At 36.4% G+C, this 17,591-nt stretch overlaps 3 protein-coding genes and 1 pseudogene across 3 annotated transcripts; 1 reads left to right on the plus strand and 3 right to left on the minus strand.

Moving 5' to 3' along the window:
* Positions 1–804: 804 nt before the first annotated feature.
* LOC130504853 (L-ascorbate oxidase homolog) lies at positions 805–3,521 on the minus strand. The gene is made up of 7 exons (XM_056999457.1): positions 3,286–3,521; positions 3,076–3,185; positions 2,573–2,846; positions 2,364–2,469; positions 1,539–2,259; positions 1,340–1,418; positions 805–1,262 (listed from the first exon to the last, which is right to left on the minus strand). Exons 1-7 carry the CDS (start codon positions 3,421–3,423, stop codon positions 1,044–1,046), a joined length of 1,647 nt encoding a protein of 548 aa, XP_056855437.1. The 5' UTR covers positions 3,424–3,521; the 3' UTR covers positions 805–1,043.
* Positions 3,522–9,859: 6,338 nt separating this feature from the next.
* LOC130504855 (expansin-like A2) lies at positions 9,860–11,099 on the plus strand. Its single transcript, XM_056999459.1, has 3 exons — positions 9,860–10,060; positions 10,142–10,439; positions 10,528–11,099. Exons 1-3 carry the CDS (start codon positions 9,943–9,945, stop codon positions 10,907–10,909), a joined length of 798 nt encoding a protein of 265 aa, XP_056855439.1. The 5' UTR covers positions 9,860–9,942; the 3' UTR covers positions 10,910–11,099.
* A 16-nt stretch (positions 11,100–11,115) lies between these two features.
* Positions 11,116–13,797, minus strand: LOC130504854 (protein ROOT HAIR SPECIFIC 17-like). Its single transcript, XM_056999458.1, is given in 11 exon segments — positions 11,116–11,549; positions 11,631–11,962; positions 12,043–12,145; positions 12,227–12,408; positions 12,489–12,675; positions 12,794–12,882; positions 12,981–13,057; positions 13,127–13,217; positions 13,309–13,350; positions 13,431–13,589; positions 13,591–13,797. Coding segments are annotated over 11 exon segments (1,650 nt in total). The 5' UTR covers positions 13,651–13,797; the 3' UTR covers positions 11,116–11,221.
* Positions 13,798–15,929: 2,132 nt separating this feature from the next.
* Positions 15,930–17,586, minus strand: LOC130504852 (protein LAZ1-like; annotated as a pseudogene).
* Between the last annotated feature and the right edge of the window lie 5 nt (positions 17,587–17,591).

Genomic DNA, 17,591 nt, shown 5'->3' on the forward strand with positions numbered 1-17,591 from the left:
TGTTAAGGCTCATTCTTGTAGATATTAACTACTCCAATTGCACCGAGGCTTACAGTTTTACCCATAACCTTTCTCTTGAGGTAATAGTTCACAAGTTCTTCGTCAGTCGGATGAAATCGAAACCAGGAGCGAGCGAAGTCTCTGCCACAGAAGTTGTTGGCGCAGAAACAGAAAACGGCGAGGACTCAACAGCCGTAGATTCACAATCCACTAAAGTGAAAACTGTACTTGTTTTCGGGGTTTCTCCTTTCTCAAAACTTCAGTAGATGAACATCCAAAAGAAAGTTGTTTCCCACTAGAATAGAAAAGAGAGATGATTTTTGAGATGCGATAGCAAGAAAGATTATAATTTCAGTTTTGAGAACTTTGGTTGAAAATCTAGATTTCTCTAATTTTTTAGCTGACACAAAGATATGGATAAAAAAAAGATCTTTGTGATTCTCTGTAAGATTTTGCCTAATATTCTACTTGTTTCTATTGTTTATCATGTAGGGGCATCAGAGTCATATTCGAATTTGTACAGTAGGCGAATAGTAGTTTTTGATATATTGCTCAATAGCAGATAATGTGTTGGTAGGAGGCCTAATTTCCCTAAAATTAGCTTATCCAGAATATTATATATGAAATCACATTTCTAACTAAAATAAGAGTACAATGATACAATATTCTCTTTATTTTTTTATTGTATAAATTAAATATGACTTAAAACTTATAAACAAACATGCAAATATTTGTATTCATGAACATAATGATAATACAATTTTATTTATCTGTCATAAATATAAATTATTAGATTGCTTAAAATTTATAAACAACAAAAATGATTATGTAACAATTGTTATGATTTATTATGTTTTGCATTTATTTTTACTCGTACATGAGCACATAAGAATAACTTAGTATCTAAATAATACAAAGAATAGGGCTGTTTGGTAAATAATTGTGCATAACTTGTCATTTATTTCCAAACAGAATATTATATCTAAATGATATTGGTTAATTAAATCTATTATAGATTGTGGGTAAAGTAACACAAATGTGATTTACGGAGTGATGATGGGTCTCTGCATGTTGGAAGCTCGACCACACAATAAAGCATTCTCGGGCACAAGATATTCATCTCTGAGCGAGTGAACCGGAGAGTAAACTCGTAGATACAACTGTTGACCTAAGTATTGTCTCGCCCAAAACTCGCTCCTTAGATTCCACATCCCCACATTGTCCAATGCCACATAAATGGCTGTCCATGATTCTGGATACACCTACAGCAAAATAGAAAAATTAAACACACATTTCAACTTGATTTGATGTTCAATATATATACAAAATGTTTAGGTACCTGAGTAGTTGAGCGAGAAACAGCATCCATGAGGTTATACTCTCGTCTGCTCGCATGTGACCATGTTCCTCTATCCATTCTGCGGACAACACACATAGATTATATAATTCGACAACATTCACATAAATATTAGATATTTATATGATTAATCTCCAGATCATATATATAGTGTATGATCATTTAGCGCTATAGTTCTCACCCAACAACCCAGAAGCTGTATCCATCGAGATGGTAACTCTGGACGATCTTCTCGCGGTTTTGAAAGACAATCTCAATAAACTCCCTGTGGTTTGCACCCATAACTGCCGTGTCCAGCCTTATCCCTCCTCTTCTCGGCTGGTCAGGGATGCTTCCCACTTTGAAAACACCTCTGATGTTAAAGTAATCTGCCAGCTTCAGCGGAGTGTCCGAATGCACAAACGACACGCCGTTTATGGCATAGCGTTGCTTCCTCTTCACGAGGGCTGCTGAGCTTTCTAGTACTAAAGTCCTAGAGATATTGATTCCGCCATAATGGTATGAGCCCTGAGGGTTGGGCCTAGGCCCGGAAGCTGTCAGGTTGGTCCTAATGGATCGGGCTTGTTTGATAGACCAGTCTAGTTCATCGGTAGGCCCTCTAGCAGAGAGAGAAGCAGAAGAGATCAAGCTTTGTCTGGAGTTGGAGTAGTGGAGAGTGGATCCGACCAGGATCTTCTTGGCGGCAAATCTAGTGGCGACGACAATGGAATAGTCTTTCTCAGGCTGGTCCATGGTGACTAGGACAGAGTAAGATTGACCAACGTGAATGTCGAGTGAGGAATACATGGACTGGATCGTGTGGGTTCCCTCAACCTCAACGAGCTTCATCTGATGGTCTACTATTTTGAAATTTAGCGAGTGTTGAAGCCCGACATTCGATATTCTGAATCTGTACGTTTTACCTGATCAAATACGTACGTCCACAAAAAAGGTGATGAGATCAAGAATATATGTATGATCATTAATTAATTCTTCATACTAAAGCGTGTATTTTATTAAGATGAACCTTTGTGAACGGTGAGAGAAGAAGAAAAGCTGACACCATGGCCATTGATCAAAACCTTATCAGGCAAGGGTAGCCTGTGACCTCTATCCAATAGTGCCTTCAAATTCTGAATTGCGTGCATTTGATATATTATTTATCATCATGTGACAAGTAGTGCAATATATATATATATATAACTAGTTAAATAAAATGAAAGAGAATATATGTACCTTGTGGTTATGGTGAGAGTACCAATCGCCGATGAGGAAGGTGAAATCTCCGGCGGGTTCAGGGAAAGGGACGGGGATGCGAGGGCGGCTGAGGATACGGAGGCCACCAAAACCACCGGCGGCTTTGTGAAAGGCGAGGGAAGGGAAGTAGAAGAAACTACCGATCTGGTCTTTCACTTGGATGGCATAAGTATAGTTCTTTCCCGGTGGGATTGGACAAGTAGTCCCATACACTCCATCTTGGTATGAGTTCTTCCTCAGCTGTACTCCGTTCCTTCATTTTTTTTTTTAATTGTATTTGTTAAGTTCGTTGTATTATTATTAACGTGAATGAAAACTTGACGTGTTCTTCCAGTAATATGTACTTGTTCATAACAAGATTTATACTATATGAATAAACGGCACATGTGCATGCAAATTATCAAACGCTCGAATTCTTCTTCTAATATAACTATAAGGCTTTATTTAAATGATATTGAAAGGGATGAAGGGGAAGTAGATACCAAGACAAGAGAAAAGGCTCGTCGAGATCGTTGTGAACATTAATGATCAAATTGTCATTGGTGACAGAGTAAATCTCCGGTCCAGGAAATTGTCCATTTATAAGAATTCCCTGCGTGGGTGCGTGTACATATTAAACATTGATCAAAACAAAAGAGAAGAAGAAAAGCCACATTAATTGACATTATTGTGGATCTTAGAAGAAAATGTACCCTTTGAGGAATGCCAAGTGGATAAATGTTGCCGTAAGTGACCCTCCAGTCGAAAAAACGGTAGGGATCTTCAGCCTGAACTAAAGAAATGATAGTCATCATTGTCCAAAGGCCGCAGTACTTTAGCCACCACTCCATATATACTCGCCTAGCTAGTGATAGATCTCTGATCAAACTTTAATGATTAAGAGGTGGGATGATAAAATGAAGATGTGAGTTTTGGAGTTCAATGACTTGGGGACGTATTTAAAGTCCAACGGGTGAGAGGATGCTTTCTAATTATAAGCTAATTCCGTGTTTTTCTTTTTGTTGGTTTGTCAATTGGTAATACAAGGCCCCACCTACTTCTTCTTTCTTCGTCAATTAATCATATACTACTACTATATAGCTTTGGGAGGTGATTATTTAATGAATGAAACCGTCCATGCTTGCTATATATTTATCTTCAGGCTTTGTTTCATCTTCGTTGTGTGGTATTTCTAAGCTGCTTTGAATTGAATCTCCAGTAAGATTCTTTTTTTTACTGACACAAATTTTGCATTTTTGTAAATATTTTGTCGTGTACTAAGTTAAGGCGCATATTGTCCATATGCTTGGTATCTATCTAATTTCTAAATATTACATATAAATAAAGTTTTTTTCCGTTCAGTACAAGTAGCTGCTATTCGAGAAATAATGTGCTTAATTAACAAGAGGAGTAGTCAATTTTATTTAAAAAAGGAGGAATAGTCTATATACTAGTAGTAATAAGAAAATAGCAAGAGCTCATGCTAACTGCTAAAACAAGATGGTTGAGATGATTGGAGAAAGAGACAAAATGAAACTGTGAGATGGGTCTCAATTGAGCGCGTAAATGTTGATGCTGAGTTGGATTGGCTTGGTGGCGCAGGAAATTTCGGAAGTTAGTTTTATATGATTAGATTATTCTTTTTGTTCATTTAGCGTGTTTAAAACAATTCAACGTCAACATTCGTAAACTGTCCGATGATTAATGGCCAGCTCATTGTCTCGTGGTTAAGCTGGTTTTGACCTTTACTTTGCTTGTTGGATTGGTAACTCAGTCAAGTTCGTGTCGTCCCTTTCACTTTCAACAATTTTCTAGTTCATACTTTAGTTTCGTATTCAAATTATTCATATAATATATATATAACCTAAATGAAATGAGCTAACAATGATCAGATACCAACTGCATGAACGCGTGAGAGAGTAAACGGAACCCACCGGAAGAAGAATAAGAAGCTATGGCAGCTGGAAATACAAAAGTCACAGTCTGTCTTCTTCCCCGTGACCTTCTGAGAGATCAAAACCGTCCTCTCTCTCTCTCTCTCTTTAATTTCCTCTGCACATACTCTCCGTGTAATATGCATTTATTACTTTTCTCGCTTTACGTGATATTAGACGGGCCTTTCTTGGGCCCTTTTTAACCCAGCCTAAACTTATAACTGACCCAACCATCTCCGGAAACTATTTAAAACCCCCCGCCATAATGTCACACCGATATTTATAATTAATAGTCCCTTGATTTCGATTGGATTCATCATTTTTCTTAGACCTTTTATTTTTGAGAATATTACGTCTAGACATATTATACTATGAGTTAGGGCCTGACTGGTGTAACCGCAGTGGTTGCGGTTGCGGTTGCGGGAGTTTGCAGGTGCGGGTGGTTGCGGTTTTAAGCGTTTTTTAGAGATTTGTACGACTGGTATAGCTGTTAGAAATTGTTGCGTTTGCGGGACTCTTATGACTGGTAAACTACAAAACGCAACATCTGTTAAATAATAATTTAACAATATTTACATTTTATGTAATTATAAAAATATTAAAAATCATAATAATATGATAAATATAAAATTTATATTTATAAAATCATATTATTCAATTTTAAAAATTTATAGAAAATATTTTAGTTTTGAATTTTTATAATATAAATTGAAATATAATATGAATACATTTACAATTTCTATTATTTCAATTGAAAATTTTTATTGGATATTTTTAGTATTATTTTTATTTATTCTGTTTTTAAAGAAAAAAATTTACCCTCCCGCAACCGCCCGCAACCGCAAACGCTAGCTGGAACCAGCTTTTGATTTTAAGAGGTTCGGAGCAGTTTGAAGCGATTTGTAGCGTTTTCTGTGATTGTTTCGAAACGCCAACAACCGCTATAAACCGCAAAAGCTGCGTTTGCGGGTGGTAGCGGGAAAACCAGTCGGCACCTTAGTTGTTCACGATTCAATATTTTGGAAATAGTAGAAAGCTTGCTCACTGACACAAAGAGGTGTCTAATACAAGCAGAACCGGCCCTTGCATGAAGCGAACGAGGCAACTGTCTGCGGCCGCAGTTTATTAAGGGCATGACTGGTTTTTCCGCTATCACCCGCAAACGCAGCTTTTGCGGTTCGCAGCGGTTGTTGGCGTTTCGAAACAATTACAGAAAACGCTACAAATCGCTTTAAACCGCTCCGAACCTCTTAAAATCAAAAGCTGGTTCCAGCTAGCGTTTGCGGTTGCGGACGGTTGCGGGAGGATAAATTATTTTTCTTTAAAAACAAAATAAATAAAAATAATACTAAAAATATCCAATAAATTTTTTAAATTGAAATAATAGAAATTATAAAATGTATACATATTATATTTTAATTTAGAGAAATTGCCAAAAATACCATTTTCATAGTACCACTTTTCATGTTTACACTAACCACTTTTACCACTACTTTTAATGAAGGGTCTAGATTTAAAGGTTTAGGATTTAGGGTTTAGATTTGATGTTTTAGGGTTTAAGGTATATAGTTTAGGGTTTAGAGTTTAAGATTTAGGGTCTAGAGTTAAGGATTTAGGGTTTATAGTTTAGACTTTAGGGTTTAGGGTTTAGGATATTGAATTTAGGGTATATAGTTTAGGGTTTAGGGTTTAGAGTTGAAGATTTTGGGTTTAGGGTTTAGAAATGGAGGTTTAGGAATTAGAATTTGGGATTAGAATTTTGAAAAACATATAAAAACAAAGATATAAGAATCTTTACCATTTTAATAAATAAGGTATTATTGAAAATGTGTCTTTAGTGGTGGTAAAGATGAATAATGGTACCTTGAAAGTGGTATTTTTGAAAATTCCCCTTTAATTTATATCATAAAAATTTAAAACCAAAATATTTTCTATAAATTTTTAAAAATTAATAATATGATTTATAAATATTAATTTTATATTTATTATATTATTATAATTTTTAATACTTTTATAATTATATAAAATGTAAATATTGTTAATTTATTATTTAACAGATGGTGTGATTGGTAATTTACCAGTCATAAGAATCCCGCAAACGCAACAATTTATAACCGCTGTACCAGTCGTACAAATCTCTCGAAAACACTTGAAACCGCAACCACCCGCACCCGTAAACTCCCGTAACCGCAACCGCTGCGGTTAAACCAGTCATGCCCTAAGTATATAACCGCCGCATATTTTCCAAAAGTCTTAGTGGTCAAGTGGTTCGAAACCCATCACTTGCATAATATTTATTTAACAATTTTTTTCAGCCACTTTTTTTGTTTTGGGTTTGTGGCCTTGAAAAGTTTAGGATCGGCTCTGAATACAAAAAGATGAAAAATCATTTACTGCAAGTAAAAACACTTCAATTTACTGTCCTTTTTCTTCTCATCATCCTCTTTCATGTTTTGTATGACCAGTAAGCTTCTCTTTGATTTTCTCTATAATCCCTTTCTCCTTCCCATCCTCATGTTCAGGCTTGCTGGCTTGGACATGACCTTTAGCTGCATGAATCTTCCCCTTGATCTTCTCAATGATGTCCTTCTTCTGCTATATCTATATTTCACACTGATCTACATCATCTTTCTTGTTGTGACAAGACGCCTTCTTCTCCTTCACTTCCCTATTTTCCCTATTTTCACCGGCTTCTTCATCACTTGATTACTTCATAATAGATGCATAGAGCATCAACAAACAAAAAGTGTTACATTAACATTTACTCATAGATAAGTTCAAAAAAAAACATTTACTCATAGAGTTTCCAAGTAAAAATGTGTTATGTACAAAGCTATCAGAAAGGTGAATTCTTTCAGCAAGAGAAGGCTTCTCCTCTCCTTGTTTTCCTTGGTCACATCGGAGGAAGGTAATCTTCCGGTTTCTTCTTGAGAAATTCAAACATTCACACCCTTTAAAAGCTGCAGAGTCGGCTTTCCTGGTGCTCGCTAGCACGAGAATAATCCGCCATCTATTAGTCACAACTCAGTTTGAAACTTAGCTTAGCAAGTTGGTGAGTTACACATAGCCCTGCAACTGTCTATTTATAGTAAGGTCGAGCTCATCAGTTCATCCACCATTCCCTCTGCTATTGTTTTATGTTTATTTATAGTAATTAGCACTAGGTTCACGTTAAACCAAGGTGTTGTCGGAAAATTGTACCGAAGTCTTTTACTTAATGTGCATATCTTTGATGGGAACAAGGTTTTTGGTGTTTTCATTAGGTATAGTATAAAACATAGTATATGTCTGAATACTTTTGAGTTTCGCGGACCAATGGATGGTCGGTTTGGGCGGTCCACGGTATCCAATAAGAAGAGTAAAAAAGTACAAACAGTGTTAAAAAATAATGTCAGGAAATTACAGCTGAATTTGAATGCTAACTGGAGTGGGCCGAACCAGGGATGAGCTTATATAAAAACAATGAGCATGGGCTTATATAAAAACAGCGAGCATAAGAAGACTATTATGGACTCCTTTACGCTACTTAGCTTATATAGAAAATCAGCTAGTTGATAGAGAATCTAGACAAATCTCTATCTTATATGCTGTGTATAACACCGACAATGAACACACAGAAGAAGATACAGAGGGAAGAGTGTGAAGATATTTTCACATGTCGTAATCAATGCCGTTGCTGTGACAGAGTTGTTATCACATGTATGTTTATTGATTACCAATCTATTGAATACCAAAGGTTTCATTGTTTTTTTCTCTACAAAATTTTGACAAACAAACTTATAAAGGAATAACCAGAACATCAAGAGAGATTAGTAATAATACTAAATACTCAACGCCTAATTATTACGTGTTCTAGACTTCTTAATTTGTTAGTGGACATTAGTGAGTTGTCATATGAATGTAAACGCAATCTTTTTCTTTTAGTTCTTTTACTGACCTCTCAGTTGCTTATCACCTTTCAGCCACAAGGCCCACAACAAAAAGAATTGATTAAGGAAAAAAGAAAGATTTAAACTTACTTAAGAGAACAAAAAATATACAAAAATAGCATTAAATAAAATTCGTTCAACTAATAAAAAGATACAATATTTTGTAATTGATTACAAATTTTAAATGGCATTAAATTTTGTCTAAAAAATTTGATTTGACTTTTTTATATAATATTATATCATCAAAATAATTTATAATTAAACACATATTTTAAAATATATAATATAAATATATAATCTGCTACCATCTAAACTTTGGCTAGCTTTCAAATACCTGCTTAAGCGCTAGTTCTATGCAAAAGGTTTGGTTACTTTCCAACGACTAACGATATCTTTAATATTGTATTCATTTTCTTGGTCGACATTTTATTCATTTATTAGGGAAGGAGAGAAAAAAATAAGAACAAATTCCAAACAAACCCTAATACATGAAGAACTATAAAAAAAAAAAAAAAATACATGAAGAACTATATGCTATTTTGTGGTAAACGATAAAAAATACGTTCAAATTGTAACAGTCAGTTATGCGGCATTACGATCAAAATACGGCATATGTGCAGTGATTAAACAAATAATTGTTTCAAGTTTGTTTTAAAATAATATCTTGTCACTACTTCCATTTTTCTTTAAAACAAATTAAATCTTATCATAATAGCATATTATGTATAACATACTTCATGCTTACTATATGTATATAATTATTTTAATATTTCTAGTTTATAATATCTCAATTGATACTATTTATAGATATATTTTTAATAAATTAATATAAAATTATGTATGATATATTATGTTTAGTATTACCAAAATAAATTATATAAAACTTTGTATTTTTTAATATGTGTGAAAACTTTAAAATTCAAAATGGTATAGAGAGAGGATAATTTTATACCATTATTAGATAAGTGAATAATATAGAGTGATTTGGTTGGTGTTCTCTTTAACAAAATCAAAAAAAAAAATCAGGAAGCCGACATGTACAAGGCCCGAGGAAGAGAAGGGACACAGCTGTGGTGCAAAGAGTCGGTGCAAGACCACGTCATCTACTCATTTTCACACTGGGGAATGGTTCTTTTGTTCATTTTTATAAGAAGAGAAAAAACAAAATAACTCTGAACTCTTTGGAGATGAAAGATGTCATTGTCAAAAGAAACATCAAATGTAAATTCCACAAAACGCGTACCTTTTTCTTGAGTTGTGGACTGAAGAATGGTAGTAGACTAGCTAGCCAGCCAGCTGCTTCCATCTAACCTAGTGGACCAGGGCTATATGCATGGAACCATGACGTGTCCGATGTGTATAGAGATGCTGAGCTGGCACACACTCCCTTCTTCACTATATATTCACAAACTCCGTTCTCACTTCTCTTGTCTATCTATCATTCATATTACTACTAAGTTTTGTTGCATCTTTCTCTCTTTAGTATTAAAGCAAACCACAAACAAAAATGGGAAGCTGCTTTCTCTTCTTCGTCGTTTTACTATTATCGTCTTCCGTTGACGCCTGCGACCGATGTCTCCAACGCTCTAAGGCTGCTTATTTCTCCTCTGCCTCTGCTCTCTCCTGTATTCACTCATCCCTTCACTCTCTCTTATTGTTAAATAATTATTTTCTCATCCCTGTCTTTCTTCTACTCTTTTTTTTAGCGGGAGCTTGCTCCTATGGTTCTATGGCTACGAGTTTCTTCGCCGGTCACATAGCCGCTGCCGTGCCTTCAATATACAAAGACGGCGCCGGCTGCGGAGCTTGCTTCCAGGTCAGATGCAACAACCCTTCTCTTTGCAGCACCAGAGGAACCACGGTGATGGTCACCGACCTGAACATGAGCAACCAAACAGATCTTATCCTCAGCAGCAGAGCCTTCAGGGCCATGGCTAAGCCGGTTATTGGCGCCGACAGAGATCTTATCCTTAGACAAGGCGTTGTGGACATTCAATACCAGAGGTTCCAAACAAAACCCTTAGTTTTATTTCATTTAAATTAATATTTTTGCTTTAGTAGTAATATAATAACAAATATATTTTGAAAACAGAGTCCCTTGCGACTACGGAAACAAGAAGATGATGAATGTGAGAGTTGAAGAATCAAGCAAGAAGCCAAATTACTTGGCGATAAAGCTCTTGTACCAAGGAGGCCAAACCGAAGTCGTAGCCATCGACATTGCTCAGGTTGGTTCTTCCCATTGGAGTTACATGACCAGAAGCCACGGAGCCGTCTGGGTCACTGACAAAGTACCAACCGGACCTCTTCAGTTCAGATTCGTGGTGACTGCTGGCTTCGACGGCAAAATGCTCTGGTCCCAGCGAGTTCTTCCGGCCAACTGGGAAGCTGGCAAGATCTACGACGCCGGCGTTCAGATCACCGACATTGCTCAGGAAGGTTGTGATCCATGCGACGATCACATCTGGAACTGATTTTTTTTTTTTTTTTTACATAGCCTCATGTGTAATCAGCTATTCACTATTATTTGATTTTAACTGCAATCAATGTTAATTTATTAAAAACAAAAGAGAACTAAAGAAAGATTAAAAGATGGATATACATATACATGTATGTACAAAAGAGGTCTATATATATATGTACACAGGACCACCTTTCTTTCTACTTGTAACCCTTCAAATGACATTACATTTTGTGTTTTGGAAAAGAATGTTTGTTTCTTTGCATAAAGAGCACAAAAGAAAAAAAGAAAGGGAGAAAAGATTAGTCAGAAGATCTCATCATGGTCAACTTCTGGTTGATGATTCAAACTCGCTTCTAGTGGCCATGGGGACATTGCCAATGTCTGAGTACTCCCATGGCCATGAGTCTTGCTCGTCCTCTTTTAGTTTTTCATTGTCCTTCTTCTTCTTCTTTTGACAAATGCAGGAGGTCGGGTTCTCATGGAACTCTCCTTCTCCTGCTTTCATTTCATCTGGCTCCCCCATGAACCCTGTTTGGTATTTCCGGACCTTGGTTGAGAATTCATCCCATGTCATGTTGTGTCTGTTTGTGAAGATTTTATGGAGTTTCTTGGCGTTTGGACGGATGGTTACTTTATGTCCCATGTATCTTCTGCTCATATATATATATTTTTTTGTGAAAATTATAAAACAAGAGAGTGTGTAAAAAGTGATGTCAAGTATGCATGCATACCTTCTTCCGGCTAAGATTCTAGCCATGTTGCCGTTGTTGTTGGTGACAAATGCGTCGCTCTCATCACACACGATGAAGTCAAGAGCAGCCATGCGTGATGAGAAGCGTGCAAACGGAGCTAGCTCTTTCTTAGAAGTCAATGTCTCTTTTGTATGGATATTTGGAAACAGAGCTCTTAATGGTGCTAGTGTAGCATCCCCTCCGTATACCTCGCCTGATGCAACGTACAAGTGAACTTCTCTACCAAAGCCTAAGCCCCTGAGCATCAGACCGATCTCCTCTGGAGTCAGGGGACATCTCCCGTGCTCCCGTACCTTGTCAGGGTTTGCCGCCTACACATTACATTGCAAATTAATTTAGTGTTGAATTGATGAAAGAGTTATTATACATATGGAAAGCAACTCATCCTCACGTGTAAAGTTTTCCACCTTCTTCTCATAGCTCCGAGTTCAAGTCTCTCTTTCTGACCTCCCCCATAATAGCATCCGGAGAAGGCCAGCATATCAGGTTCGAACCTAGAACAAACATGCCGCATCTGATTAGCTATATTCATTTTCTTTTTTCTTTTTTTTTAAAGAGTTCTTTATTTGTGGTACCTGAGATGAAGGGCAACAAAGTGTTTGGATTTGGTTCTCATCCGGTCAACCAGAGTTTGGCCCATCTTGTTGATAGTCTCCGTATATCTCACCGCATGGTAGTTCACTCTACACCTCAGCTTCTGTAGCTCTGAATCCAGCTGGTTGGCCAGCCTGTAATCGAATTTAGAGAGTTGTACAACCTGCAATATCAGAGTTGATCATGAGCATACTCATAATAATATCAAAGAGGGCCAACTTTTGGAGTAGAAAACTGACTGACATGCTTCTTCTTAAGAAGGGGCAAAACACGCTGCAGGTAGCAAGAGGGTGTGCACTTCCTGGGAACACGAATGGACTGTAGGCCAATGAGTCTTGACTCTTCTCCTTTAGGAAGCTCCTTGATGATCTTGACATCTTTGGAGAGATGCGTAATGAACCAATCAACGTCAAATATTTCTTCGAAGTTGCTGCACCAAAAGAAGTTATGTGTTAGAAAAAAGCAAGAAATTCAATCTCCTTCAAATGCAGGAGAATAATATATATATATATATATAGAGAGAGAGAGAGAGAGAGAGAGAGGAGGACCTGGTGTCCTTCCAGTATGAATTTTGGTCCAGTTTAGGGATCACAAGAGTGGCATTTAGGATGTAAGCCGCAACCACAGCGTCTATTATCTGAGTTAGATCCCCCCACCACCCAAAAAAAAAAGAAAGTCAGAGAAACAAATCGGCTCTCCAAGCAGGTAGTATATAATATAATATGTGAAACTCACCCCTGTTCGCTGTTGGTTTAACCCTCCGCTCGTAGCGATCAGTAGATATCGATCTGTTTGACTCGTCTTATCCAAAACTGCCACCCATTCCAATAAGCATCAGCTGATTAAAACAGAGGAATTTTTTTTAAGGGTGCCTAACATACCTTGAAAGGTGTCACTGGCATTGCTGCAGCCATAGTAGGAGTTGGACAATTTCGAGCTCCATAAGTGCCGATCCGATCTTCCTCCATTTTCCTGAGATTACCAAAATAATGATATCATGTGTTTATTAAAAAAAAAGAGAAGGTATTCGGTAATGTATCAATGCTAAGAGCTTTTAACGTACGGGTACGAGAAGCTTGGGTTCCACGGCAATTTGATTCTTCCTCTGAAAACAAAACAGAGAAATGAAATTTCTGAAGATGGATTTTCATATTAAGTTGTTGAAATGAATGAATGTAAACGTACGCCTGGTGGTGAGCGATGGATCACAGGAGGGAAGGAAAAGGAGAAGAGGAGGAGGAGGAGGAGACAGCCGGAGAAGGCAGAGACCAGAGGGAATAAACGGTGACGGCGGCGAAGGAGTAGCAGTAACTGGTGTCGGATTCCGGCCATAGCCAGTTTTTTTCTTGTCAGGTTCGGTGCCATAATTCTCCCTTTTCTTCATCTTCAAATTTAAAGACGCCATTAATTGTGTAAGACACAGGAGAAGGAGAAAGAGAGAGAGAGGGAGGGAGGGAGGCTACAAAGAATAAGAAGAAAACAAGAGAAATGGAAAGGAGAGTGTGCAAAATGAGGAGGCCGAGGATGAACAAGAGGTCATTTTTTTCTACAGAAATGACGTTGCTAAGGCAGAGCAAAAGTTGGTTGCCGAGAAACTATGAGACTAACTCCAAACTAATCTCCAACAAATAAACACTCAATATTTTTTTTTAACTCTTTATTCGTATGTGTTTTAGCAACTTACCGAATCTCCCGCTTTGTTCTGTCTGTAAGTTGTATCATTACTTTTTTTAATTAGTTAGCTGTTTGATGATCTCATTACATTCTTATCTCCTAATCTATTCCAGTTGAAATTGTCTTACTTTTTTCTATTCCAAAATTAGACTTATCTTCTAAATTTTTCTTTTGTTTTTAAAAGCCAACTAGTTCAAAATTTATAAGTTAAATACAGAAAATATAATATTAGAAAACTGTGTTTACGTGCAGGCATGTAATGATTAAATAGGCATGTAATGATTAAATAAAAACCGAAAAGAAGAATTCATTGTGGATGGAATATAACAGCATTTGAATAAAATCAAGTTATTGTCTATAGTAACAATAATAAAAAGCAATGGAATTGTACCTGCATGCATGAGGAGAGACTCACGCAATGGAAAGTCGCCAAAACAGAAACCATCGGAAAATGATTTTAAGTGTGTTTGTTTTGATGAATAGATAGTCTATTCTATTTAAATAGATTGATTAAAAAAATCATCTTATAAAAATATTTTATTAGATTAATTCACTAATAATTTTTATCTTATTAAAACATGAATATTATTTAGAAATAATTTATTTCTCAATGATATGTACAAAAAATGTCACTCACTATTTAATTAGTATACCTAGAACTCTTAAAACAATAAGTATATCATTCAAGTTTGAGACCATCCAAATAAATTACTGTTAATATATCTTCTATTAATGGTTCTATAACTTAATCATATCCATAAATTATTTTCAATTTAATTTAATCATATTTATCATATTTTCTGGTTTAAATGATTTTGACACCTTACCATCAGTTCAATCTTTCATGGCAACCATATTAGAACTATGAAATGTTTTATAAAATATTCAATCTGTCTATAATCTTTTATCCACAAGCAACTGGATTTAGTTTTTGAAACAGTTTTACTACCGATTTATTTCATTATATATTTTTCATTTTTTATTCAGAAAAAACGTTCTGATGGATATTTAAATATGGATTTCAAAATAGATTAACTTCAATTTATTAAGACACTAGGAGGCTTTTCAAAAAAAAACTGCAATCCATGAAAGAAGTTCTCTAAAGTGGAAAGATGAACAAAAAAACATTCAGATTGTTAATATAGTTAACAAATAATAAAGATAAGGTCCAATATGATTGGAACGTGAGATCACTAATTCCAAACTAACAAATTGTTACAAGATCGATTATAAATTTATACTTATATATATTAGCTTATTTATTTGGCTAACTAATCAAAACAACATACATAAATCACTATTGTTTAATTAGTAATACGTTTTTTGATATATTATGTAGATATATTTTGTTATAGAAATCAATGCCACTGTGGAGACAGCTGTGAATCAGTATGAAAAGGAAATTCTGAAATTGAGAACCAAGGGTTGGGACACAACGAGGATATTCAATTGTGGAAAGGAATTAGAAACAATTTTAACCAAAGTTTCAGCACTAGCCAGACGTGGCGAATTTTGAAAGTATCTAGTCTTATAGTTCTCAGCTGTTTGGTATCAGGGAATTTGGTTCTTGGCTGCGACCCCAAAATTCTTTGTGATAGCTTGGCTTGCCATCCGAGATAGACTAGCCACATGGGAGCGAGTCTTGAGATGGAACCCGTAAGCAGATGCGACATGTGTGCTTTGCAATGGCACAATGAAGAAGAGAGCTCACTTATTCTTTTGATACTTTTTCAAGAAGAGATATGACAGAAGTTAACCGGGAAGCTGGTTGCTGTGAGATACACAACTATCTGAACTGAGCTACTTGATTTGGTGATGGACAAGACAAGAGATAACACAATATTATTTCTTACTTAATATACTTTTCAAGCTGTTATATATGGAGAGAGATGAACAATAGGAGATATGGCGAAATTCCACAAAGTGCAACTCAAATTGTCAAGCACATTGACAAGCCGGTCCGGAACCGGATTGATTCACTCTATGGTAGTGTGGTTTGCTATTTGATGATTTTGTTAAGTTATGAAGGTTTATTCTTCTGTTTGGAATAAGAAATCATGCCTCATGTTATGTATCTTCAACTCTGTACATAAAAATATATATTAAATATTTAACGGCTTCTTGGTGATCTGCAAAACACCTGAGCTTTAATGTAGAATGGTCTCTCTCCTTGAATGAATTTTAATCTTTTGTGATCCATCTACGGCCCCTGACTTCAAATCCACTATAAGCTTGATCACTACTGCTCTCTCCCCGCTTTCGGCGCTGGTGTAACCTGATTTGCGGCGGGTGCTTTTTGGTCCTAGTAACTCCGCTGTCACTAAAAACTCCCATTTAAAAGCGGATCATCGATCCCGCGAATCACTCGCCGACTAGATGATGATGACATGCAAGAGTCATCCTTAACTCTTCTCTTGTCCTTGTCGTGTTTCTTTATGTTCTGAGAGATCTTGTGCAGTTTCTCATTAAACTTTGTGATGCTCTTCTCCATAGGCTCGACTGCTTGAGTCACTGTGAACCTCACGTCTTTAACAATCTACAACATATAGATATAGCCTAAGCTCTTCATCATTTTTTATTTGCATGTGAAAGAAATGAGGAAAACTCACGTATTCACCACCACCAACGAAAACATCTCTCATGCTTTCTTTGATGGTCATACCACTTCTGATATCAACGTTAGGATGTGGAAGACGGACTTTTGTTCGTCTCTCACTGTCCCTAATCTCATCGGGATCAATAGGGCAGTCCACGGATGCATAGTCCCGAGAACTGAAACAGATCCAGTAAAGCGATCTCCCAGTAGACCGTAAGGTTTTGCTGGGAATACATACAGGTGAACAACCGAAGCAATACCCATCTGCGTTAGACCAACACAGACTTTGAGATAGAAAAACAGAGTGGAATTTGTTTGAGCACAAATGATATTTATTTGCAGGAATGTTGGTAAAAGAAGGAGATGTAGGTGGTACCTCAATGCAAATGATGAAATCTTGAACACTAGTCTTGAGCTGCAAGCTATGTGCAATGGAACTTTTGAACAAACCGAGGGAAGAGAGAGAGCAATGGCAACACCTTGCCACCAAGTCATAAACACGATGGACTTGAAGGTTAGAAACTTGGCAAGTGGATTTATGTGGGAAAGCTCATCTTTTGTTGCACCATAGAACTGAACCAGACAGTATAATGCCCATGACTGACTAAAATTTAGAACAACTGCCAAGTAAGGGTACCTACAGAAGAAAATCACAGGCAAAACGGAAACATTAATTTTTTGTTTTGTTTCTTCATTGTTATAGCAATGTGGTTATCAGAAAAAGAAAAAAAAAGGCATGGACGTACCCACAACTCCATTTAAACTCTCCTTCACAGTACACACCGAAGGCTTCAAGAATGAGGGCAGCGAGAGCAGTGAGAGACTTTATAATCATCTGCCAAAGAAAGGAATAGTATTTAGTTGGACCTCAAAGAGACAAGACATGTAGGAGGATGGGGGAAACATACATACATATTGAACAATACCAAACTTAACAACTTGATAGAACCAGTGACTGAGCCTCCAGGGTTTTAAGAAAAGATTCATAGGAAAAGGATGTTTAATGGTTCCCTTATCATCATTGTGATGATCTAGTAAGAGGGGAGTCTTAAAGCTCTTGCGGCCTTGTCGTTGCA

The sequence above is a fragment of the Raphanus sativus genome, unplaced genomic scaffold (assembly GCF_000801105.2).
Source record: "Raphanus sativus cultivar WK10039 unplaced genomic scaffold, ASM80110v3 Scaffold1831, whole genome shotgun sequence".
NCBI lineage: Eukaryota > Viridiplantae > Streptophyta > Magnoliopsida > Brassicales > Brassicaceae > Raphanus > Raphanus sativus.

Excerpts from the sequence above, each read along its gene's own strand:
- LOC130504853 (XM_056999457.1), bottom strand. The coding sequence starts at position 3,423 with ATGGAGTGGTGGCTAAAGTACTGCGGCCTTTGGACAATGATGACTATC. Across the intron at positions 2,260-2,363 it reads TTCTCTCACCGTTCACAAAG|GTAAAACGTACAGATTCAGA; the intron begins GTTCATCTTAAT and ends GTATTTGATCAG. Across the intron at positions 1,263-1,339 it reads TTTCTCGCTCAACTACTCAG|GTGTATCCAGAATCATGGAC; the intron begins GTACCTAAACAT and ends ATTTTGCTGTAG.
- LOC130504855 (XM_056999459.1), top strand. The coding sequence starts at position 9,943 with ATGGGAAGCTGCTTTCTCTTCTTCGTCGTTTTACTATTATCGTCTTCC. Across the intron at positions 10,061-10,141 it reads CTCTGCCTCTGCTCTCTCCT|CGGGAGCTTGCTCCTATGGT; the intron begins GTATTCACTCAT and ends TCTTTTTTTTAG. Across the intron at positions 10,440-10,527 it reads GTGGACATTCAATACCAGAG|AGTCCCTTGCGACTACGGAA; the intron begins GTTCCAAACAAA and ends TTTTGAAAACAG.